This window comes from Lutjanus erythropterus, chromosome 19 (assembly GCF_056507025.1).
Source record: "Lutjanus erythropterus isolate fLutEry1 chromosome 19, fLutEry1.hap2, whole genome shotgun sequence".
NCBI lineage: Eukaryota > Metazoa > Chordata > Actinopteri > Lutjaniformes > Lutjanidae > Lutjanus > Lutjanus erythropterus.
In genome coordinates, this window is record NC_139335.1 from 15920732 (window position 1) to 15946641 (window position 25910).

Here is a 25910-nt window from a genome sequence, read left to right on the forward strand (position 1 = left end):
GGACTTTGGCACTTTATGCACTCCTGTACATTTTTGTAGTTTGTACAGCCCCAGAATGCATAAAAACATCCACAGAAATTTATGAAAAAGCTGCAGTATAACTGAATGAGGTGAATGTGGCTTTAAGAACTAAACGTTGGTCAAAATGGGAAAAAACTGAAATAAAGGAGTTTAATGTGGCTTAATGGGCATTAAAGGCGCAAAACTCAGAACTTTAATTGTCATGTACTTCCTCAATCAAGGTTCACTGAAAATATAATAAATCACACTCCAGAAAATTCAAATAACTTTGGAATTTATTCTGATCATAGAAAACATGATAATTTGGCATTTTAAATTAAATAAAAAACAAAAAATGTTTTTTTTAAAAGATAGCAAAGCAATGTCAGCAAACAATATCAGCACACTGAATACTACTGACATAGAAGTATAAAGTCATTGGCTACGTTTACATGCATACTAATTTTCCACTGTCATTCAGAATATGGCAGTATTCTGCTGTACTTTTCTGTAATATTGTACTTTATGTTTTTATTATGCTTGCTGCAACACAAATTACACTCAGGGACAATAGAAACTGAATTAAACTGAATATCTGAATTTGATACAGGTCATGTAAACAGCATATTCTGTCTGTATATTAAGCCTTATTCTGAATGGAGCATATTGTGATTAAGACATGTGGGAAACACTGGAAGTATTCTGGTTTTAGGAGCATTCTTTGGACATTTATACAGCAAATTCAGAACACGTCTCAGCTGGGGTTTTTACTGCAGTTTTGTCTCTCGCTTGTTTGTTGCTTGTTTCCAGAGGAAAATCCTATTTTGACACAAAGACGTGTCCATAATGCATAATGAGTATGCATGGCTGCATGTAAATGGAAATATTAGTGGAATATTATTTTCATTAGCCATGTAAACAGCTTATTAAGAATAATGACTTTGTCAGAATAAGGGCATTAACCGGAATATTGTGTGCATGTAAACATAGTCAGTGTGGTATCGCAGTTAACAAGTGGGTGTGCTAATTCATAAACATGTTTAGATACGATGTTCACATAAATATTGTTTTTCTTCAGAGGAAACTCCACACTGAGGGTCTGCTGTGCCTCTCCTCTTGTGTAGAAGCTACATTAATGTAAGTGTGCCAGTGTAGTGTAGTAGTGTTTTCAGTAAACATTTACATTTATAAATATTTTTTCCATTTTTTTAAGCCAAATGTTGAAACACCCTGAAATGTCTCAAAGTAGGCCTGCTGTAAACTCAGCACCATTTAATAAAGAAATAATGCACAAACAGGTGCTCAAAGCCCTTGAACAGAAAACTTAAACTTAATGAATTGTACACTTAAATACTCTGCTTACCTGTAAGCACTAGATGTTTATGAACACAAATGGCAAATACTGAATGCATGCTAAAATACTACACATAGCAAAGGCATAGCTGTTAGGCACAGATAATAATTTGACTAATTTCCCTTAACTTCAACCTTCTTCTAGCTTGTTTGTAAGTACAGATACTCTTTCAAAACACAAAAAATGTCAAATGTACCTACTTAGTCATTAAATACTTCACATCAAGTACATGTGAGTTTTGTTGTGTGTAACAATCAGTCGCTGCTACTAAAAACTATTTTAGCGAGCTACAACAGTCAAAAACAACAGCATTGTGACGATGTGAGCTAAAGTGTGGTAGTGAATACAATCATCTGAATTTCAGTAGGCAAATTAAAGACAATGGTATTATTAGCAGCGCTGCTTGAAGTTTCAGTGGCGCAGGTTTGTATTCAAAGACTAAAAATTCAAGTTCACACGTCAGGGGACGTTGAGTCACCTGTTAACCCAGAGAGTGCTGCTTCTTCAGGCTGTCCGAGCGCCTCACTCTCTCCTCTGGGGTTCTTCTGTACCAGCTCCTGAGAGAAAACAGCCACTGTCATATTGTGATGACTTCGAACACATGGGTTTAAGCTGTAGAATAAGGAATGCCTCTCCAAATAAATAACATATGGCAATTTATGTGATTTATGATAACAAGATAAGGCACTAGGCAATTAGAATATCAGGGACCAAAAGTTAAGCATTTTGAAACAAGTACAAGTATAATCTTACCCCTGGCGGTTCAGCTGGCCTGAGACAGGGGAATTTTGGCCTTGGCTTGGCTTCAGGACTCTGGAAAGGGAAAAAAAGTAGATGTAGAGTGAGGTTTTCTGGGAACAATTCAAGTAAGTCATACACTGGAATGTAAAGCATGAAACCAGACGATATAAAGCAGTGTTCGCCACCTGCTGGTGGTGGGGCTCTTTGGCTTCTGCTGCATCTTTCTAGCCTGTGCTGGGGATTCGCCAACCCTGAAGGAGTAGTACCAAATACATCCAACAAAAACACTGCTGATTATAACTGGCCATCGAAAAACACTGGCATCCAATTAACATGTAAGATGTAACACATGTTCCTCTTTCTCATCTGACCTCTTTTTCCTGTCCAGAGATCTCTGTGTGGCAGCAGACAGAACTACTCGTTCCTTGGGGCACTTGGCTTTTTCCTGCAGGTTGGACACAGTCAGAACAACGTATGATGAACGAAGTACCCACACTGTGGACAAACCGACCTGTTTTAAAAACAGATAACTAGCTGCCGCTGCAGGAGGAATTTGTGATAAAAATATCTAGAAAAAAATGTGTTTGTAAGCTCCTACAGCTTTTATTGAAAATCTTAGATGCTGAAAAGACATTTAAAATGAGTGTAACACACCTGTCACCTGTGTCGTTAAACTGTGCTTCATATCATCCTCAGAATTTATCAATTGATCTTGATAATATTGTTAATGAAGAGCAACAGGTCACCCTCTTCGCATTAACTATAGATATGTGTGGTTATATTATATCGCTGGCCTGTATTTTCAGGTTACCATGTCTCGCAGCTTCCTCTCCGCTCGGAGCTCCCTGTCCTGCTGCAGTAGCGCTAATCGATCCCCCAGAGGCATTTCAAAGAAGATGTCATGGACGTCGTAAAGGGCTGCACGTAACTGAGGGACAAAAGATGTGCACATGTAAACACAGAGAAAGATGGACCTCTGCTGTTGATGGTATGTAACTACACATTCATACCTGGGCTCTAACTCTCTCCTGCAGGGAGCGGTCTTGTGCTGAATAGGTGCTCTTCTTCTGTGGAGCTTCAGTCTGGAAAGAGCGGATGAACTCCTGTGTATCCTACATACACATACATACAGAACACTAGCAGTTAAGTCACTAACATGACATTAAATAAATCATGACACTCACATCACTGTTTTCACCCAAGTGGACACATTTTTATTGTGTTTTTTTGTGTGCATGTGAGAGTGTAATCTCACCACGATGGTCTGGCGCAGGTGTTTGACCTTCTCTGTTCTGAGCAGTCTACGTGTGAGGAAGCCGCGAATGATGGCGCCAATTCGACAGAACGCTCTCTGCTGCTCTGCTGTCAGAACCTGTAGAGCACAATGCAGGATGCAAGAAGATGGAAATGTGAAGATGGGAGCACTGAGAGGATTCGAAAAATAAAGGTCTGTCTATTATATGGACTCTTAGGCCTAGTCCACATGTATAGGGGTAGTTTTAAAAAACAAATTTACATCCAGACGAGTGTTTTGACATCATTTCAGAAAAAAACAATCATATTAACATGCCTGGCTGTGTGAATGCTGGTGTAAACAAAAAGCAGATTGCAATGATGAGGCAAAGAAATGTGACTACCGTTCACAGTATCCTTCTGGATAATACGCTAATAACATTTTTAACAGCGTGTGTTTTTGTCTCTCTTTTCCATCATTGTACTTTCAATGTCCTTTAGTTTCTTTCTACATGCATACAATATAACATTCTTCTTCTGCCAATGTAGAAATTCAAATACTCAGTATCAAAAGACATACTGAGTTCATATTTGCCAACAGTGCTTGAAGTGTTATTTGCTTTACAGCAAAATCAAATTATCTCTTTATTGTATTACATTAGTACTGAATCCCTTCTCTGTCAGTGTAGTCTGTGGATTTAGCTTGGGGTTATTTTACTTGGATGTGCAGTCAATGCTGTGTGTTAGGTAGAAGCTAAAGCATCCTTGGCAATCCTTCACTACCGTCTGTACTCGGTATGATGACAGACCTACGCAATAGCAGTTTTCCGGAGTCACACAGTAATACAACATAGAACCACAAGCGCCCTCATTTTTGTTGTGACTACATCCACAACCAGAGGCTGAGGTTTTCTCACTATTCCTCTGTTGCACAAAATGTCTCCTTCTGTAAAAAAAAAAACAAAAAACAGGGTAACCATGGAGATAACAACCGGCACTGATGTCAAACACAGCAGACAACGGCTGGTGTCCCTGTCTACACAACAACAGTGAAAACTTGAGTTTTTGAATATCTTACACTTGGCAGGTGTTTTCAAAAACATCAGTTTTAGTGACTTACATGTTTGTGGTTGGACGAACGGCTTGAATGCATAGAAAAAGATACATTTTTTAAAAAGACTCATGCAGGTGTGGACAAGGCATTAGAAACAAGAGTTCCAAAAGGGTTCTTCCTCAAGTGCTGAGGTTCTACTTAAAACCACTTGCTTGAAGAACCCTTTATCAAGAAAGACTAGGGGTTTGATTAAGAACCCTTTTCATCCAAAGAACCCTTTTGGAAGAAAGAGAAGATTGTTGAGATCCTTAAAGAACTTTTTCATCAAGGACTCTTTGTACCATAATAAAAAAAACAATGCTCGGTAGAACCCCCTGGGTTCCTCCCAGTAACAGACATTCAATCAAAGGAGTTTCTTTTTCTCCAAATCGTCGGTCTAAATGACTCCAAACTCCTGTTCTCTTGTGCTGCTCATTGGTAATGGTTGAATTTTGTGCATTTTCCTTAACCTATAGTTGAAAACAGCGCTCAGTTATGATTTTAACAGTAACTAAGTAGATTGCAGTGTAATCCATACTTAAATACAAGTAGAAGTACAGACTCTACTATACACACACACACACACACACACACACACACACACACACACACACACACACACACACACTCTTGTGTACTTGGGCATACGCACCAGACTTAGCCTCGCTCGAGGTTTGTTAACTACCCATGTGGGCCCCCACAGATAGACGGGAGTCTGGACAGAAGGAGAGGACACACTGGAACTTACAGGACTGGGAAAACCTGGAGAAAGAGACAAACAGATACTTTTATCTTAGGTGTTTCACTGTCTTTGTTTTGAACATACAAACTCCAGCACAGTAATGAGTGAGCATGGTGAACTGGTACCTTTACTGTGTCCAGGTGATCGCTCAGATGGCGTGTGTGCAGGGCTTAGTCCCGGGCAAGAGGGGCTCATAACAGGACAGCTGTCGCTCACAGACCTGCAAGTCCACCCACAAGCGTCCCCGCTCAGAGGCCGCACACAGCCCTGCTCCTTCAGTCTCCTCTCTGTCTCCTCCAGCTCCTAAACACATGCAGGGAACACACATTTAGATCCATGTCTGCATGAAGACATGACAGAATTTAATAAAAGCTATTAAGTGTATTTTTATTGCTACATTGACATGTGTGATCCCAGTGAATAATGTCCAGTGAGAAACAGTCCGTCTTCACTTAGAGGCTATTTATACAGCAGTGTTCAGAGGACTGATAGAGACCTGAACATTATGATGTCACAGTGAAGTTGACCTTTGACCTGATATAAAATGTCATCACAACATAATTTAATCCTATTAGATATTTGTGGTCACAGTGGCCTTGACCTTTGACCCCAATCAAAATCGAATCAGCTCATCCTTGAGTCCTGATATTAACGTGGGATGCTCACTATGTTCATGCTATGCTGAAATAAAGAAGAAATGTGAAAGGGACAGTTAATGCCAAAATCAAAAATATATATTTTACCTCTGCTCTGTAGTGCTATTTATCCATCTAGATTGTTTTGGTGTGAGTTGGCCAGATTTAACAGCTGAGCTTTAACAGCCGTCACTCGACTTATGTTAATCAAAGGCTCAAAAAATAGATTTGAAGAAAATACTGTCTATGTTAGGAAGAAAATAGCTCCCGCATAGAACTGCTCACAAGAAGGTCTGTGTATTATCTTGAGTAAATGGGTCATCACAAACCCAGTGCCAACTATTCCAATGATATCAGAGAGAAGGCAGACATCTTAACAGAATGTAACTCACACTAAAACTATCTGGATGGATAAATAACACTAAAGGCGAGAGGAAAAATATGTAGTTTTGAGTTTGGAGTGAACTGTCCCATTAAACAAAATAAAATAAACATTTCTGCATTTCAGCTAAAGAACAAAATGAATTAATTAATATCTTTTTTATTGCTTTTTTGACAATTTGTAAAAAACTGATAAAATAGTGTGCTCATACAACTGTTATGTGATGCACTGACCAGACGGAGGCGCTGTTGCTCTTTCTCCTGCTCAGCCAGGAGCAGTGTCATCTGCAAGGCATGCTCCTCCTCCAGACGCCTTTGCATGTCCTCCAGAGCCTGAGCTCGCCTCTGGGTCTCCTCTGTTAAAGTGTACAAACAAATATATGGAAAATCATTTATCATTCACATTTTTAAAGGTTGTATCCTTTTTTCTTCACTTCCCCGGCCTCTCCATCATACAATATTTAATCTAAAAGCTGCAGTGGGAGAAACTCAATGATCCCAGTGGATATGACTCAGTTCAACTGTGGATTTTAGCGAACACAGCGTGCATTAGAGGAAGTGCTCAGGAGAGACTCACCTGTCTTGCTGGACTGCGCCTCAGCTGCATTTCTGAAGACAGTTGATGAGATCCTTCCACTAATTTTCCCCTGAGGGTTGTCGGGCTCCATTCTGAGTGTGACCTGGGGCCTCAGCAGAGATGGCGAGGGATTATCTACCTCGTACGACTGGTTTAAGGGGGCTGCAGGGGTGCGCCAACTTGGAGCCTTCCATGTAACTCCCGCCATGAAGCGAGGAACCCTCTCCTGGCTGCGGTCTATGTGCTCGACTCCAGAGTGGTAGCTCTGCAGCTGGCTGTCCAGGGTGTGGCAGCGGCGGCGAAATCCCACAGCCAGATGGTCATGTTGGCCCTTCGGGCTGGGCCCTGAGGCACTAACAGGGCTACAGGTCTCCTGCACCGGACTGGTACCACAGTGGCTGGATCGGCGATTGCCACTCCTGCTAATACTGGCCCCACCTTCACTCCCCAGTGAGGCCCTGTGTTCGGAGGACTTTGTGGCCCCTGATAGAGCTTCTCCCCAGTCTGCCATGCAAGCCCCATCCCCTGACCGTCCAGGACTTCGGGGAATGAGGTCTGCTGGGCCGATGGGAAACGAAATATGAATGTTCCCTGTGGAAACTGGGCGTGGTCTGCGTCTCTGTGCACGGGGACTGACGCTGGACTCTGGACTGGGGAGACAAGCATACCGGTCAGGTGGACCGGGTGAGAGGCAGACAGTTGGGGTTGGGGACTGCTGGGGACTGGGGTCATACAGAGTCTGATGCTGGATTTGAGTCTGAGGTGGGCCAATAGGGCTGTGGTGCAGACTGAATCCAAACTCAACGCCTGTGTCACCCATGGGACTGCAGCTCTTACTCTCCTTGTCAGAGATGGTCTCAGACGGTGGCGTCCTGGTGACTATGTGGACAACTTTTGACCCCTGCTGACTCTGCTCTCTCTTCACATACTCCCTCGATCTCTTCAGAAGGCTGTCCAAACTAATGTCCTCCTCCTCGTCCTCCTCTTCCTCCTCACTCTTCTCTTCCCTCTCCACCCTCACCTCCTCCGCTGCCTTGTAGCCGTTCACGACTGGTGTCTCAGAGCGTGGAGTAGCAAGCTGGTCATTTGTCTGAGGCCCAAATCCGGGGTCTCTGGGAAGTCCAGGAAGGTCCGTGACCAGGGTGTAGCTGCAGACTGTTGCAGGTTTAGAAACTGGAAGCTTTTCAACCACTTCACTTGGTGCTTTATGTGCCTGTGCAGAGATATTAAGTAATGATGACTCACTGTCAAATAATCGCCAAAATCCAAAGTGACAACAAAAGATAATCAGCTTATATGCCCCATTTCTCAAAACCTGCACTGGTTTAAAGCAGCAGTGTGTAAGAATTACAGGTTTTTATTGTCAGAATATGTCAGAAATGGAATGTAATATTCGCATGTATGTTTTCATTAGTGTATATAATCACCTGAAAATGAGAATCATCTTATAGTTAACGCCCAACATATATATCGCCCAACTGATATTATTGCCCCAAAATTAATCTGTCACAGCTATATCGGGCTATATCAGTATCAGCATATATGATGTCAATATGCACTGATAGGAAAACTTTTTTAAACAAAAAAATAATGCATATTGTCTTTATTTTCTAGCTTTGTATGCAGCATTTCATGTACATTTGATCCATTTTCTTTCAATTCAATTCAAGTATAAACATATTTTGTTCTGTTTGAGTTGTTTTTAATTATTTATAGTTATTTGTGAGAATAATTTCAGTGCCTTGATATAATTTTGGACAGTGAAGTTTATTGTTAAACTGTAAAATATCCTGCCTCCATTACATATCTTCTCCAAGTCTTTGATGACGACATTGGAGGGATCATTGCAATATACTGTATATATTCTACATTCTGTATAAAGAATATATATAAATATTGGCATTTTTTACTCCCTAATATCAGCCCATAAAATCCAGTATCAGTCAGGCCCTAGTTTGGTTGCATTAGAATGAGCCATCTTTATCTACAGAGGGTGCAGGTCCTCTTTGATGGAGGCCACCATGTTGCACTGCCATATTTCTATAAACAGACAAACCGAACACTGGCTCTAGATACAGCCTTTGGTGTTTTGCATGAGTTTTGAGGCTCTCTCTACACATTTGGAAGAGGGTAAGGACAAGAAGTGTTTGCAATCTGCTCACCACTAGATGCCACTAAATCCTACACACTTTTTTTTCACTAATTATTTTGATAGATATTGTTATATGATTCACCGTTACTGGGGATGATCATTTTTGCTGAAAATTTTTCATTTTTGCTGAAAAAAAAAAATCATTATGATGAGATGTTTGTTGGGGTCTGCACCACACAAACATGTTTTCTTGCATCTGGAGAGCAAGATTTATAGACCAGGGCATCTCAGCAGCACTACACTACTTCATTATAATTCACTAGGCCATATTACAATTTCAATAATATTTAGACTAATTGTGCTGCTCCTAAAAAAATATCAGATAGATATGTTATTCGAATGCACACCTAACCTGGTCCTAGCCTTATCATTTCCAACATGAAAAATTTAAGCAAACCAAAGACTCATTCTTAAACAAGAAACACTGAATGCTAACATGCTATTTTTACACCTATCGCCACTTGACACTCTTTTAGTGGCACAATTGATATTTATCCATCCCCCTTCATAAACAGCTCAGTATGGTACACACATCACAGAGGCAGCAGTAATAACAACAGACGATAACTGGCCAATCACACTTATTCAATGACCACAAATTTCATTACTAGAGCTGAGCTGGAAGTGGACAATATTGCTTTGGATGTTGAGCTGACAAAAAACAGCCAACATCAGGAAAAAAAAAAATAGCACAGCCTATAAGAAAATGTTGAGTCAGACAAGTTGTAATCAAGTCTGCAAAAGTCACAAGAGATTCTGGGACAGACTGTAATTCAGTTTTTGTGCTGTATTGTGGGACTGACACACAGACCTACTTCATACTCGGGCATATTTGAGAATTTTAGATGACGTGTTTATGAAAAAATAGAAACAAAGTGGCTTAATGTTTTCTTTTCTGAGGACAGAATAGTAAAACATATGTTGTATGACTTTCGTAAGCATTTGGATGTGGCATATTATTATTATAATGTGATATTACATGGTTAATCATATTTTATTATTTTTAGTTTAGTTTACAAAGGGACTGTTACTGACTGCTGCATTGTTTTTGTTCTGCAGTTGTACATAATTCAAAGACAATTCATGGCAATTATATGCACATGTTCAGGGCATGGCTCTCTACTTTTATTTTATTTTATTAAAGAAGGAAAGAAGCACTTTAAGTCAAGCCCACTGTAAACCCACACAATATCACATTAGTTCCACAAAATATCTTAAATTCCTTTGTATTCCACACTCAGGCCTGTGGCCAGCACCGTGCTGCGCTACTGACCTCAGCTTGGTCAAGTATGTCCTGAACGCGGTCGAAGAGGTTGTCCCTCCATCGGTTCTGCCTGTCCACCTCCAGCTGGACCGCCCTCCGTCTGTGGTCACACATCTCACTGCGCTGCTCTGCACTCAGCTGGAAAAACAAAAGTTTATTAACACTGACTCAAAAGCTTGTACCTCTTGGGCAACACTTGATGTCACTTTCAGTTTGAACAAAGTCAAGCAATAAACACATGAGATACGATTAGTCAAAAACTCCTTATGACAAGATTTCTAATACAATTAATGTATTTTATGAGGCTTGTTTGTCTCTTCCACTACATGTTCGTGTCTCCTTTGTCTGAGAGGAAGAGAACTCCTCAACGATCCTCGGCCTCACACCGGCCTCTCCATCATGTGTCTATTTCTGAAAACTCACATTGTCAGCAGTCACTAGCAGATGGATTCTCCTGACTAACATCAAACAGCCCGGGTGTTTTCTTCGTCATCAATTACCTCCTCTCTCTTTCCCCTGCCAACTGCTGATCTAATTGGGACAAGTCAACCCACGTTTCAGATAGGTCTCAAAAAGAAATAAGCCTTGTTCCCTAAATTTCATTTAACCCGTGTGGTTATATACAGTATCTCTGTGAACATCTGCGTTTCATGCTTCAAATATGTATCATAACATGCTTCTCATTGTTGCTGTAACTTCCTTAAGATCCACTTTTGTTTTTTGTTTTTGCTCTGAATAACATCTGCAAAGTAAACCTCTTGAAACATCCATGGCTTGTGTCTACTTTGGAAAAAGAATCTATAGAAACCTCAGCTACATCTTGTGTTATCCCCCTTAAGGATGATGTCTCGTGTCTGTTTATTTCTTCCTTACCAGAGGCGAAAGCACAGCTCTTCCATGGAAGCGGATGACAGAGCGAGCCTTCAGGGACCACAGTGGCTCACATGTCGTCCTCTTGAATCTGCCTTCCTCCTGCAGTACGGCCAAGCTCCGCAGACAGAACTCCTCGTAGCTTTCCATTCCTGGACACCCACACATCCACACTCTGAACAGGAGACACACAACATGTAGCCCCGTCACCAAGCTGTTAAATCAAAGGGAGAGTGCAGAATTAGATGGGTGTCCATATAAGTCAGCGTGAGCTTAGACTGCACTGGGTGTGGATGGCTAGAGGAAACCATCTGAGATCACAATAAGTGGACGTGTAGGACACAAAAGAGGGTCTGTCTGCCATGAGTGCTTTTATCACACTCATCACATTCCTGCCATTCCTCTCTATCAGAGCTTGCTGCTGGCTGACTCCTGTTTCCGTGTCTCGTGGATATCCGTATGGAATCGTGTGTCTAATCAATACAGTTTCTATTTCTGACATGTTTGTCAGCAGATGGAGGGTACAGACCCTCCACACACAGGTAGTGGGACACAGGGCGTTAGCCACAGCAGCTGTATGGACGGTATTAAAATGATTTAAATTAAATCTGCTCTGTTAATGACACTGTAGAGCTCCAGCCCTCTGGTTGGATTTAATTCAGCACGATGCTGCCACTAACCTGGTGGTCTTCAGTCGCCTAATTACAGCGGCGTTACCTCACACTGATTCATTACACTGGCTGCACAGTGGAGGTTTTCTTTTTGTAATTACAGCTTGATAAGGCGGTTCTGACTGTAAAAGCACGGGATGCTCGATGCCATAAAGACGTTATAGTACAGATGTGCCCTCCTGCTGGCAGAATGACAGTTAATAGCGTTACACCGGCGCCTTTTCTTACCTTCACAGCGGAGAAAAAGTGGTGTGTCTCCTTTCCGTCCTCCTCGTCTGCGAGTGTTACGCGCGCATAGATGTCGCGAGGGAACAATTAAGTCCGGCTACAACATGAATACAGTGTTTTCTCCTCTTAATCTCGGGTTGCCCACCACCATCATCATCATCATCATCACCGTGTTCAACTCTTCCGGGCTCCAACAGCGCCTCCTACCAACAGCGAGAGGGCCGCGTTCCAATACGGTCCACGTCACCTTCTCTGGAGATTCCGTTATCAACAATTTACCTCACGCACCGAGAAATACATTATAGAGTGAGGAATACTCTTTTAAGGAATATTCTGATGGATTGCTGCGACGGCTCGTGGCGGGACAGGGCTTTTAAGGACCCTAGAGGAAAGTAAAGGGTGAAGCTGTGAGAAATATGGAACGGGGTCTTTATAGAACAATTATCTCACCATTTACAACTGAAATTATTTCACTTGTGACAGATTTAATAGGATATGCTATTGTTCATCGTCACAGTGTTAAAGGGGCAGTCCACCTTCTTAGCACTGCTTATCCATCTATTTTGTTTTGGTTGCAGAGTTTTGGAGATACCTGCAGTGGAAATCTCTGCCTTCTCTCCAGTATAATCTAGATGATGCTCAGCTTTGGTGCTCAAAGCATCAAAAAAATACATTTGAAAAACTCAACACCACACCTTGTCAGAATTCAGGAGCCAGTTATTCAAGATGATCGTCAGGCCCTAATATGTGCAGTTTTATAAGGGAACTACTTTCTTTCTAGAATAAATAAAGTATTTCTGGTAGATTCTATAATTGAAAGAAACTGTCCTTAAGATGAGTGTCAATGATGTACAGTTTTCCTACTGGAATTTTTGCACCAGTTTTACTGTTCCATACCCTATTAAACACAATTTAATTTAATTTATTAATTTTCTCCATGTATGCACATTGTAAGCTGAAATATTGGTCTTAAATACATGTTTTGCCATAACCCCTCTTCAAGACAAGTCTTCAAGATTATGTATCAAACCAGGTACACCGATATTGTGCTCTGTGGAGCATATTCCACATTTTTCAAACAAAGTTACAAACCCTGATTCCCAAAAAGTTGGGATTTTTTTTTAAATGTTAACAAAAACAGACTGCAAAAACTTTTCAACCTATATTCAGTTGAATACAGTACAAAGACAAGATACTTAAATTATTTCATTGTTTTTGCAAAAATACACTCATTCTGAATTTGATACCGGTAACACATTCCAACTGGAGCTGAGGACAACAGTTGTTGACAATTAACTTATTTCCCATTCTCACTTGATCTACGACTTCAATTACTCCACCGTCAGGGGTGTACATTGTCGTATTTTGTTGTCTCGCTCAAATAAGTAGGGACGTCTCTGAAGAAAATATTGTCTGGACGGCAGCACAAGTTGCTCTAAAACCTGTATGTACCTTTCATCAATGGTGCCTTCATATATGTGACAGATTCCTCTGAATTCTCTGAATCTTTTAATGATATCATGGACTGTAGGTGGTGAAATCTCTAAATTCCTTGCAGTTTTCAGTTGAAAAACAAAGTGGTGAACCTCACTCGATCCATGCTCATGAAAGACTGAGCCTTTCGACGATGACCCTTTGATAACCAATCATGATACTATCACCTCTTACCAGTTAGCCTGCTCACCTTTTGAATGGTCCAAACAGGCGTTTTTGATCATCCCACAATATTCATTGTTTTTTGTTGTCCCTGTTGTAGAAGATTCTCTACTAATGTGCTGATCCTGGGACCAATAGTGATGACAGCTCTGTCTAAGGTAGCCTACTCAAAGTATTTCCCTTCCAACATCAATGTTATTTTAGGAATCATGGGAACAATAAAGCACAGCCAAGCAGACTTTTTTTTAAAGATTTTTTTTTATTATTATACTGACACTTCAAAACACAGTATCATGACAACAAGCCCTCTCATATTCAGTCACAACTCGTCTCTTGGGTGTCCATGTGAGCCTGGATGTGTAGGTTGACTGATGCGCACGTTTTCCTTGTTGTTCTGAAGTAAAGCTTCAATGTCACTGTCCAAAAACATGCTCTTTTTGGAATCCTGTCATAAAAGTAAAAAAAAAACATTAGTTCTCATATAGGAATTTAGTCTAATTAGATGGATAATATATTGTTTTTTCATTTCAGAAATAAATCCATGTCTTACCTCAAAAGACTGGCGTTTCACGCCTACACACGCTGTGGACTGCTCATAACACAGGACTATATCAAGATGCTTTGGTTCTTTAGTCAACAAAGCCACATGGAAGTGGTCATAATGTGATTCTGTTTGGGGATTCAAAAACAAATCAATAATTAAAGTGTGAAAAATATGCAAAATTATCACTATTTCATCATGATCTTACCTAACAAGTGAATGCAGGAGGATGTCATTTTTTCCTGAGAGACACGGTGATGTTTGTAGGACGGCAGTTTCTCACACACGCCTCCACTGATGAGGCTCTCAACCACTGTCTGTCTGCTCTCAGCTGGGACCTCCTTCATGACTTTCTCTATCTCTGGAGGACAGTATGCATAATATGTTTTTATTTACTTCCTTGTCTTAAAGCCATATGAGAAATAAATGATACAGTATTATAAAAAAGAACATTAAGTCAAAATAAGTAACCTATAGGTGATAATTCAGTGCATATCACTTTGAATCATTGCTTCTTAAGCTGAAAAGTTGTCCACAATACCTCGTGCTGCTGTTAGACAACTTTCACAGTAGGCATCTGTTAAAAAAGAAAACAGTCAACAGGGTAGAGTTGCTGTCCAACACAAACCAACACTTGCCAAAGTACAAACACTATCTTGAATGAGGTAGTTTTCAATTTACTTACAGCGTTCCGTGTCATTAGGCTGCACAGGAAGAAGGAAGCACATACACATTACAAAAATGGTGATTTTCTTCATGGTCAGTGTCGTTGTAGCCCAAACATGTACACTGTGAAATAGCAGCTGTCTTTCTACACACCAGGAAAGAGACGTAAAGGCAGAGCAGTCGACAGCGCTCAAGTTAAATCATCTTTCCTTTCACATAATGTGGTCATGTGATCTAAAGGACAATGGGATCACATCACCGTCATTCCACAAGTGACGGGTGTCCAGTTTTTCAGGTTTAAAACTATTGCTTATATGTTGAGTTGTTGCTACTCTTTGAATGGAGTCTCAAAATACATTATAAAAAAAGAATGTAAATAGAACTTTTCTTCGAACTTTGAATTGAACTTTTCACCAACCATTTGTTCAGAAACTGTAATTTAATTTCATGCAACTCCCCAATGCTAATAGTTATGCTTTCTTTTAACCTAGCAGTTGCTGATAACTTGCAGCCCCAATACCATCAGGTTAAGAAGAGTGAGAAGTCAGCAGTTGGTATGGGTTTCTGTTCTGCATTACAAAGCCTACTTAAGTAAAGGTGTGAAAGTATGAACAGCAAAAATGTAAGTAAATAAGTCTTAAAGTAAAAGTTTGGTCCATTTTATAGAACAGAATTAGATTACTAATAGCATAGTGTTGTCAATTGAACTGCTATATATATATACCTTTTTTTTTTTATATAAAGTCAACAGATAAATCAGAGGAGTTATAAGATGATTAATGGGACAGAAAAGAACAAACACAAATGTTGATATAAATATCTTAGACTGTTTCTCTAAGCTTTGATTTTTGAGTGAGACAGTAGATCATTTGAACATGCACTGAAATTAAACCACATGAGACGTTTAGATGGATAAATCACAATTTGATGGAGCTGGTAACCACGGACATCTGAGATGTGAGCCAAACTACAAAACTTTTTTTTTAAGATATCAGAAGCCAGACAGGTTGGAAATCACTCTACAATGTGTTGTATTGCATTTAAGGCTGCTTACCAGCCACAGCAACGGGAAATCAGAGACTGTTGTGCTACATATTACAGAGATGCAAGAATCCAGCAGGATGAAGGGAGGAAGACTGTTTACACTGATGATGCTTCAGGCGCAAACACAATCACAGCTGATGGACAATGCTCACCAGAAGTTGAACTTTTTTATGTGAAGATGTCAGCGATATTATCATGTTAATATTGACGCAAATAAAAAAAAAATGCACTACAAAATTATTTCCTGGTTGTATAAATGAATGTATATATGTAAATAGTTTTTATTTTCTTTTGCTTTATATTTTATTCTATTGAAATTAATGCATATAAACACTGTATGTGTTTGTAGCATGAAATAAGTATAAGCCTCATTTTTGGCAACTGTCCTAATGATAATAAATGACCTTGACACACTTTAAACTTGTTATATCCACACTATATCTCCATTTCAAAAAGTAGTGCAAACTAGTAACTAAAGCTGAAATTAATGTGAGAAAGTACATTAAGCTATTTCTCTCTGGAATATAGTGAAGTGGAAGTATAAAGTCAGATAAAATGCTTAAGTACAGTACAAGCACCTTTAAATTGTACTTGAGTCAATGTACTCAGTTGGTAGTATTTTTCTTTTTCATGTTCTGTTAGTTGTTGTTCTTCTCAACGGCGGCTAAGTGGTGCTGTTTTATACCGAAAGCCAGTTTCAGGGCGTTTTTACATGTCCCATATATGGTAATTTTTACCATATAAGGACTGACGCATGTGACGCTGGCGTTGCAACGGAAAAAATGACCGTGTGCGGGAAAGGCGAACGTTAGAGCAAGGTCCTCTTTTCAGGCGAGTAAAATCACGACAGGCTGTGCAGCTTTGACGAAGTGGATGTAACGAACTACAAGATAAACCAATTAGACAGCCGCCGGCATTTGCCCACCATAATCCGCAGCCAGTGTCAACATGTGAGTAGTCTCGACTTGTGTGTTGATAATATTTATATAAATTAATTTCACATGTGCTCTCCCGAACTGTCACGAGAGGCTACAACTTATCTTGTGTCTTTGCTGTGGTGCACAGGGTTTTTGGCAACACGTCGTGTCTTCCTTGAGCTTTTACTGATAAAAAAAAAAGTATATGAACATTAAAAAGTTGCAGATAATGAAGCCCAGAGACGGACTTCAGCTTTTGTTTTTCCTGACCAGCGCAGCAGCGGAGGGCTTGGCTAATTTCTTGGACACTTCCGTCTTCTTATAAATCTGTGACAAGGTCGCATTTTGTAGGCTGCAGTCTCTATGTTGTTTTGCAGCAGTAACTACTGGCTTGTTTGACTGAACAAAATGTTTTTTGTCAGTCACTGACAAGCATGAGCAAAAATATTTTCCCTGGTCCAAGGCTGGTCCAGACACTCTGCAGTTACGGCTTCATGAAGAGTGGGTATTGTCATTGGTGGAAATAAAAGTTTACTCAAGTATTCTGCGATACCATTTTCTGCTGCTTTATATTTCTACTTCACTACAATTCAGAGCGAAACATATTTTTAGTTATGGGCAATATATGGATATTATATTGATACGAAACCAGATATAGTCTTAGATTTTGTATGATGTTATATTTTGATATAACAAGTGTTTTGTTTTTCTGGTTTTAAAGACTGCATCACAGCAAAGTGATGCAAACTACCAGACTGGCCTGTTTGTTCTGTTATTTGTCTTTACCAACTATGTCTACATTACAGATGATTATTTATCAAAAATCTCACGGTGAAAGCACCACACTGATAGTCATTCCTTCAATACTATCACAATATTGATGGAGATATTGGGGCAAAAATGACATGAATTAATGACTTTGGATTAATATCACTGTTGCATTAATGCACATGTTGCAGTTTACTGCTGTAGATATTTCAGGTTGTTATCCATTATGAGATATCTCGTGTGTGTGTGTGTGTGTGTGTGTGTGCGCGCAAACCTGCAATTTGTACGCAGCTAATCTGGAATACTACTGGATCCATGAGCCTAGTTTTTTGTGCACATTCATAACTGTATGTTGATGGACCTCTGTGAATCACAGCTTTTGAAAAACCTTTTAAGGGGCATTGCATTAAAAAAAAAAAATGAGATACTGAAAAAGGTATCGATACTCTGATACTTCTGACAACCTTAACTTAATGTAAAGATGTAAAAAACACCTTCACTTTGACCAGCTACACCAGTTGATTCCAAATCTAACAATAAACAATTGATAAAAGTCTTATCTATGCTGATAAGTCTTATCTAGGCTGCGTTGGGGTGTGAACAGTCCTGTTGTTTACTCTTTGGCACAGTGGTTGCCCACCTTCTATTGTTAACAGCTAAAGGTCACAGTCAGATTGGATCCAAAGCCCATCTAAATGAAGTGTACAGGCTGCTCTCCAGCAGATGGCGCCTTGCCCAAGATATGGTGTGTGCTCACAGTATAATCGAAGGACTCAGATTTGATGTTTTGTATATTTCTGTGGACCATTTCCTGCTTCATCTGATCAGCTGCTGGTCAACTGCAAAGCAGCTCTGTTGGTGCTGAGAGGATGCACCTTTGATCTTGAGACATGCAGTTGAAGGTGTGTTTAATTGATTATATTTGAGTCTGCGCATTGCTTTTTAGTGTTTTTCAGTGAAAATGAAAATTGATGCAATAATGATCATTCTCTCTATTTGGAAATCACAATCAATCACAATATTTGTCAAAATAATCGCAATATGAGTTTTTCTTCACCATATTGTGCAGCCCTAGTAAAAAAAATACTCTGTTACAAGTAGTCACAGCATCTGTGAGCAGTATCTGTGTGTTTCCTCATGACTGAATGATTTCTATTGTATCAGTGCAATGGTTCATTGGTTAAGTCTCACTTAAAAATGTTTTCAGTAACACCTCTGCAACAATGCTGCAACAACACTGAAGCCAAATTTTCCTTGTTCTGCAGTCGATAGTTGCAAGTGCAGTGCTGAATGAGACTTTTAGTGGATTGCCAAACACTGAGGCCATGTCAGGTTTTTTGAGATTTACTTACTTTCACATAGCCAGACCATGTTCCACAGCAGCAAGATTTTTCTTTTATGAGTCCAGTTTAAAATCCTCTATGGAAGTAGGATTGCTTTGGGGGGATTTGGAGAAAACACATGCACATCCCCAAGGCCAAGTGGTTTGGGTGCTGGATCACAAAATATCAAAGCAAAAAAAGAGAAAACAAGATCCGCACACCAAAAGAGCTCCTGTATGAAAATTTACTGGCTTTACATTTCGAGCTGTCCACTCTTCCGCAGACTGCAGGTTTGTAGCAGCCAGTAGTATAATGACTCCATGACTGTATTAACTGCCAATAATATAACAACTTTTCCATTGTCTTTCCAATATAATAAAAGTCGATAATGTAATAATTGACCCCTCATGTAATACAGTTTCTGAAACAATGTAATAAGTTTTTGTGCAGAAAATAATAAGTTATTACATTATTATCTGGGTTAAAATGAGCTTAATAATTAGCAATAAGTATTAATTGGATCAGTAACATAATAATATACTTTAGGGCTGCGACTAATGATCATTTTTATAGTTCATTAATCTGCGATCATTTTCTCAATGAATTGATCAATAGTTACTTGTTTTAAAATGTCAGAAAATGTTGAAAAATGTCAATCAGTGTCTCCAAAGGCTACTCACCACCCAATGATATTCAGTTTACTGTCAGAGAAGAGTAAAGAAACCAGAAAATATTCACATTTTAGAAGCTGGAATCAGAGAATTTTGTCTTTCTTTTCTTAAAAAAATTACTCAAACTGATTAATCGATTATCAAAATAGTTGGCAATTAATTAAATAATTGCTTAATATACAATTCATTAATTAATTGCAGCTCTAAGGTACTTATGTTAAGACCCCTGAATCTAAGTCACAGACAATAATGAAAGGACAACCATTTCTTCCCATGAAAAATAACATATATACATATTTTTTATCCCAGTAAATAATTTAATTAACAGTCAATGTATTTAAGTCATTGGATGGTTGACAAAAAGTTACTGGTTCTGAAATGTTATCTGATTATTGGCCAGTTATTACACTGACAACATAAATATTATCGTCAGTACTTGCTGCTACAGGCAGGGCTGTTCTGGTGGCAGATGTGATGTGGGGTACCTTCAGTTGGAGTTGAGATCTCCTCCAGGGGTTCAATGTCAACCCAAACAATAGAGTGTGATCCGTGTGAGTGCCGGCAGCTCCAGCAGCAGTCCGGGCCATGCCGTTGCACCAGCGCTGCTTTCCTCCAATAGATTTAAAGTGTGCGCCCCGGCCCACAATGGAGGGCCTGGGAGTGGGAGGATCAGCTCGGCAGCGATCCTTCTGGCTTTGTTACGCCTGGGAAGCCATTTTGGAAATCGGCTTGTTGTGCACTAGCATAACACTCACAAGCTACTTGCAAACTTTTGTGTTTTTTCACCAGAAAATAGCGTTTTGGATCTGTGGGTCCGCAGTAATAAATATCCTTTAAGTTTCCGTGCGTCGGGATGCTGGCAGAAGTTTGCGCATCTTCCTTGACAGTAACGTGAGGATATTTTTCCTTTTGGATTACGATCTTAAAGAATAATAACATACATGGACTCTAACCACGCGGGCAAGTTGACATGCTATTACGAATAACATCCCATATGTTTATGTGTTTGTTGTGAATGTGTCGTGTCGTTTTATCCACATTTATTTTTTCCTTGCTGAGCTCCTTTACCCACAACTAACGCAGTCTCAGGCCCTATTTTCTCGGTTGATTTTTACACATCTGCTGACATTATTATTGCTAAATGTGTTATCCATCATTAAGCGTGGTCACTGAGTGCGTGTTTTGACCGAGAAACGTTTAAATGGACCTGCAAGATAAAGTATAGCGATAGTGCGTCGTTGCACAAGCCTGTAAGTCAGTGCTTTGCTGAGTGACGGCGTTGTCTAAATACATGGCGTCTAAATTTAGCACCGGGGCAATGTGAGAATTTCTCTGGACTCAAATGTCACTATCTGCAGTTATAATTAAATAAAGTATGCGTTTTAAACGGCACCACTGTGGACAGTGTTTACACAGTAGGTGGACTCGTCACAGGGCTCAGTAGTTTGTCCTTTTCGTCGCAGGTGGTTTGCGTAAAGGAGCCAGCAAAACAAACGTGTTGCTGTGTAGTAGGGCTGCACAATCAATCGAAATATTATCGAAATCGCAATATCACCAAGTGTAATATTCAAATAATTTTGAGTTATAATGAAGTGTGGGGCAGCAACTAACAGCTATTTTCGTTGTCGATACACCTATTGATTATTTGTTTGATTTGTAGATTGTTTTTGTTCATAAAATGTCATAAAATGGTGTTAAATGTTGTCAGTGTTTCCCAAAGCCCAAGGTGATGACCTCATATGTTGTGTTTTACCCACAACCCAATGATATTCAGTTTAGAGCTGCTGAGCTACTAAGTAATCTCCAACTATTTTTAAAAATAAAATATGCCCAGCTATTCTCTGATTCCAGCTTCTTTGTGAATATTTTCCTGTTTCTTTACTCTTTTATGACCATAAACTGAATATCTTTGGGTTGTGGACAAAACAAGACATTTTAGGACATCACCTTGTACTTTGGGGTGCACTGATCTACATTTTCCACCATTATCTGACATTTTATGGACCAAACACCCAATCAATCAATCAAGAAAATAATCCACAAATTAATCATGAAGGAAAATAAATGTTAGCTGCAGCCCTCAATCAGTTTACTGTCATAAAAATAAGAAAACCAGGAAATATTCCCATTTAAAAAGCTGGGATCAGAGGATCTTGACTTTTTTTCCCCTGATGATTTATCAATCATTACAATAGTTTGTATTGATTTTAATAGTTGACAGCCAGTTGTTCAATTGTTGCAGCTCTAATGACATAGTGTAGTGCTGCAGAGATAAAAACAAAGTTAAAATTGTGATGCAAAAATAACAATTTCCAGTAATTGTGACTCATATCGTAGTATCTCATAAAATAATTGCAATATGATTTATTTATTTATTTTTTAAGATATCGTGCAGCCCTACTGTGCAGCGTGTTTAGCGTGTAGGTGTGTTTGTGGTATGCCTGCATGGCCTGTGATTGTTAAACCTGTCGCCTGAAATATGAGCTCAAGGATTAAATGCCATAATATCTCTCAAAAGGTTCAGTCACACGCAAAGAGAACAGCCACACATGAATTGGACTTTATTAAAAATACCTGTGGTCAGACTGCAGGTGAAGATCATTACGCTGTGATTTCCCTTCCTCTCAGTTCAGCCTGCAGTAGGACAGTTGATGATGAGGTTTGCCTCATGATTCATTTCACCAGTTAACAAGTTTTTAAAAAACTAATCCTGGCTGAATTAAAGCAGTCCCCTTAGCTTTTGGATATTTGTTTCCGTTTATCCCTCTTTTCGGCTCGGAGACTTGGATGCGGATTTGAAACATGATTAAGATTATGGGTTGAGATTTTGGTTGTGGGTTTTAGGGAAAGCCATCTGTTTTATTTGCCTCTCCAGCTTGGCGGCATCTCTCTGTTTTACTGAATAGAGGTTGGAGCTGAAGTTTGCTATTGAAGGAAGTTCTGGTATATAAACTGGTATGCTACATGGTTACTCAGTTGCCAGTTTATTAGGTGAATTTAGCTAAAAATTTACTTTGAGAACCATATACTGCAGCCCAACTTATCTGTCCTGCAATAAATCCCTCTTCACGAAATGTTCAGGTTTTTGTTGAAACTGTTTTTAAAAAGTGTTGATTCGATTGATTGATTGAAAGCTGAATTTTATTTGATTCTACAGAAAAAATGTTTCTATTATTTGGCCTGGTGGTTCTCAATTTTTTGGCTGGGGACCCTTATGTACAAATCAGTGTCTAGTCGGAACTCCTTATTAGTGATGAGGGTGCAAAATTAACTATTCTGTTCACGGATTAACGGCTAGCGTGTATTAAAATTTTGCTAACTATTCAGTGCTTATCATTGGCTTTTTTGGCTTGGTAAATGGTGGTAATTTTGTGCCTTGTTAATAATAGACATATAAAGAGTGAATTTTTAAGATGGAATAAAGAGTCATTTTCTTTGTGGATTTTGCACCAGTTTTGCACTGATATATTAAAGGTACTTAGAATTACAAACAAATGATCTTATTAAAGAATAATCAAGTAAAATATTCTTAAACATGTTAATGATTGCCAACCAAGTGTAGAAATCGAGACTGAATAAAAATAAAATAAACAGCTAAATAAACACCAGTGCTGTTCGGTATCCTGAATATTTTGATGCTGTCAGTCAATTAGAGGCAGGTTGTAAAACAAGAAGCAGTTTCTCAGCATGTACACCTGACAGGGAGCTCCTCTTGTCCTCAAAAGTAAATCACCCTTAGCATTGTTTTCTGCATTATACGTTCTGTGAAAAAAGTTTTCATATCGGTAAACATACACATCCATACTGACATGTCTGTGATAGCTCATATCAAATCAATATCGAGCCGATATACTGGTCTACCGATATATCGGTTGAGCTTTAAATATGATATAATTAGGGCTCAGTACCGAACGTAGATACTTTTACCGATCAAATTACTTCAACACCACTGAGTATCAAAAAATGCCTTGTCATTCTATACCAAATTTTGTTACCTAAGGACTCTTGACAGTTATTTACCTTTTTATATAGTCCAATACTGCACAGCTAATCCACCGGCTTGTTTGTTTTACTCCAGTTATCCAGGTTGAGGAAAGAGCTCAGAGTAAAAATAGATTCTGCAGCTGCTCCCAGGTGTTTGAACAGCTTCTTACTTTAGTAAGTAACTGTACCATAATGAGTAATGTAATTTTCTTCTTAAAATGCATTTCATTAAATTGATATTGAAAAAAGTATTGTCCAGCAGCATTGAAGTCAAGGTATCAGTACCAGTATCGAAAATGTTGATGTCACTTCTGACAAACTCTACCCAGCTCACCCTTAAATACCAATCTTTATCTATTCCATTAATTAAGAAAAAAATATATCCTTCCAGAAATTGTGACCCAGTTCCTCTTTATAATCCACAGACCTTGTTGTGAGCAGTTTCATGTAGGAACTACTTTATTTCAGTGGTAGAATCTACCGGAACTACTTTCCCTCTAATAGAAATAAAGCAGTTCCTTCATGAAACTGCTCACAACCAGGCCTGTGGATTATCTTGAGTAAGTGGATCACGATTTGTGGAAATAGATATTACCTTTGAGTCAAATATATTTTTGTGGACCACAATGAGAGCATCATACACTCGCATTATATTCAAGAGAAAGCAGACAACTCCTTACCTCCAAAACTCAGCAGCTCATACCAAAATGATAAATAGCGCTACAGGTAAGAGGAGCAATCTGTGTGTTTGTTTTGGGGTGAACTGTCCTTTTACTTCATAAAACAGTTTCAACAAAAACAGAATATTATAACCTTTGTGAAGGTAGCGCTTATTGCAGGTCTGTGGCATTAGTTTTAGTTAGGTAGTAGTGTACTGTGGTAAATGTATTTGCACAACCTGTTCACATATTGTAGGTTTCACTATGAGCTCAACCCTCACACCAGTTGTTTCCCGCCCATAGCCTAAAACTCAGCCCCACCCCTTGCTTTTTGTTTCATAATACTGCTCTCTCTGTGCGTGGAGCTTACCCGAGAAGTCACTGTAGGAGTAGCTGCTGTCCTGTTGAGGAGTCTGCTTAATACAACAGGAGAGAGGATCGTCATTTTGTCCGTCCCGTCTCTGCCAGCCAGCCCTGTCAGTTACTGCCGGGTTACGGACCAGAGGAGAAGAGACGAGTCATTCATTACAGTGTCCTCCGTCAACAACCAGCCGGAGCCAACATGCAGGAAGAGGTCGGCCAACTCTCGTCCACTGTTAGATCCACAGTAGCGTTGTTGTGTTCCTGGGGAAGAGGAATGTCCAGCAGCTCTCATTAGGGCCTGCCTGTGCTCGGCTTTCTGACACGGCTGTCCAGCGTAGCAGTAACCGGTGGTTGTGTTTTCTTGGAGAGCAGCCCAGTGAATAGCGCTAGAATTGATTTGGAGAGAGGCTGGGAATTTATCAGTGCTGTATTTTATTTAATGTGTAGATACTATTCTGAATCTGTTTTTAAAATACAAACAGTGGCAGAACTTGAGCTCATTAGCAGAACTAATTTGTCTGCAAGACACAGGCTGAACAAGGCAGTTTATGCATTTATTATGCATGGAAGTTTGTCCACCATGTCAGTTTTGGCTAAAGAGTGCTATCCTTTGCACCCTGACTCTTGCAGTCTAAACAAAGAAGAATGACCATGGATTTTTCTCAACTGCACACATACACGCCGCCACAGTGTGCCCCGGAGAACACCGGCTATACCTACTCTCTCAGGTGAGACCTCAGTGCCGTGCTGCGGTATGCTTGCACCGTCAAGCTTATGGCATTTCAGTTACACCCTGTCTGTCACTTGTGACTCCACACAGCTCAGAGTATTAACTCCAAATGAAGCCAAATTGTCCTTGAGACCGTGCCATTGCATTTTAATCAGTTTTAAGGCTTTGAAAGTGTAGTATCAACCAGCTACAATCTTGATGCTGTTACTTTACTCATGACAGTGTGATATGATGAGAGGTTTATAGGCTGCCAAATTATCCATCTAACATTCACTGCCGGTTTTCTGTGTCCCGTTTAAAGACAAAATGAGCTGACTGTGTGTTGATTTCAGGCTGCAGCCTGCTTCTACAGTCAAGCCCTTTTCTGCAGTTTGATTGGAAATTGGTTATAAACATGATTACAGCAACAAAATGCTTCAATGTTTCTTTTTTATTACATTGTTATTGTTTAACTTTCAGAGGTTTTCTAAGCCAGTTACTCTTTAAAAAAACCTGTGGTTGTGGTTTTGATGACTCAGCCTCATGATTCAGTTGGCGTGTGTTTATATGCTTGGTGGGGAGTTAGGGGAGGCTTGCACAGGGTAAAAACAGCATGCACGATAGATTTTTCTGAACATACTTTCACCACATTGTAGATTCAACTAAAGT

General features: G+C 39.6%; 3 protein-coding genes across 14 annotated transcripts in view; 1 reads left to right on the top strand and 2 right to left on the bottom strand.

The window, feature by feature from the left end:
- Positions 1-278: 278 nt before the first annotated feature.
- ccp110 (centriolar coiled-coil protein 110) lies at positions 279-12235 on the bottom strand. Of its 3 annotated transcripts, none has more exons than XM_084745055.1 (14): positions 11942-12235; positions 11046-11256; positions 10182-10310; positions 6757-7969; positions 6414-6535; positions 5289-5466; positions 5074-5183; positions 3351-3467; positions 3106-3207; positions 2907-3023; positions 2467-2540; positions 2281-2346; positions 2108-2167; positions 279-1908 (listed from the first exon to the last, which is right to left on the bottom strand). In XM_084745055.1, exons 2-14 carry the CDS (start codon positions 11208-11210, stop codon positions 1836-1838), a joined length of 2526 nt encoding a protein of 841 aa, XP_084601181.1. In that variant the 5' UTR covers positions 11211-11256; positions 11942-12235; the 3' UTR covers positions 279-1835. The 3 variants fall into 3 exon arrangements, with proteins under 3 accessions (XP_084601181.1, XP_084601180.1, XP_084601179.1); XM_084745054.1 differs by having other exon boundaries at positions 279-1911; positions 11046-11217; positions 11942-12230; XM_084745053.1 differs by having other exon boundaries at positions 279-1911; positions 11942-12229.
- A 1635-nt stretch (positions 12236-13870) lies between these two features.
- On the bottom strand, positions 13871-15015 carry LOC146309536 (uncharacterized). Its single transcript, XM_084744638.1, has 5 exons — positions 14824-15015; positions 14680-14715; positions 14347-14499; positions 14148-14266; positions 13871-14042 (listed from the first exon to the last, which is right to left on the bottom strand). Exons 1-5 carry the CDS (start codon positions 14894-14896, stop codon positions 13917-13919), a joined length of 507 nt encoding a protein of 168 aa, XP_084600764.1. The 5' UTR covers positions 14897-15015; the 3' UTR covers positions 13871-13916.
- Positions 15016-16640: 1625 nt separating this feature from the next.
- sun1b (Sad1 and UNC84 domain containing 1b) overlaps positions 16641-25910 on the top strand; it is a 43406-nt gene continuing 34136 nt past the window's right edge. For 4 of the 10 annotated variants that reach the window (XM_084743373.1, XM_084743376.1, XM_084743377.1 and 1 more), the window contains exons 1-2: positions 24529-24743; positions 25163-25260. In XM_084743373.1, the coding sequence (XP_084599499.1) occupies positions 24732-24743; positions 25163-25260 (110 nt within the window). In that variant the 5' untranslated portion in view covers positions 24529-24731. Of the gene's footprint in view, positions 16799-20230; positions 20487-24527; positions 24744-25162; positions 25261-25910 lie in introns of those variants that run through there. The other 6 variants (XM_084743367.1, XM_084743372.1, XM_084743375.1 and 3 more) reach the window with 4 other exon arrangements.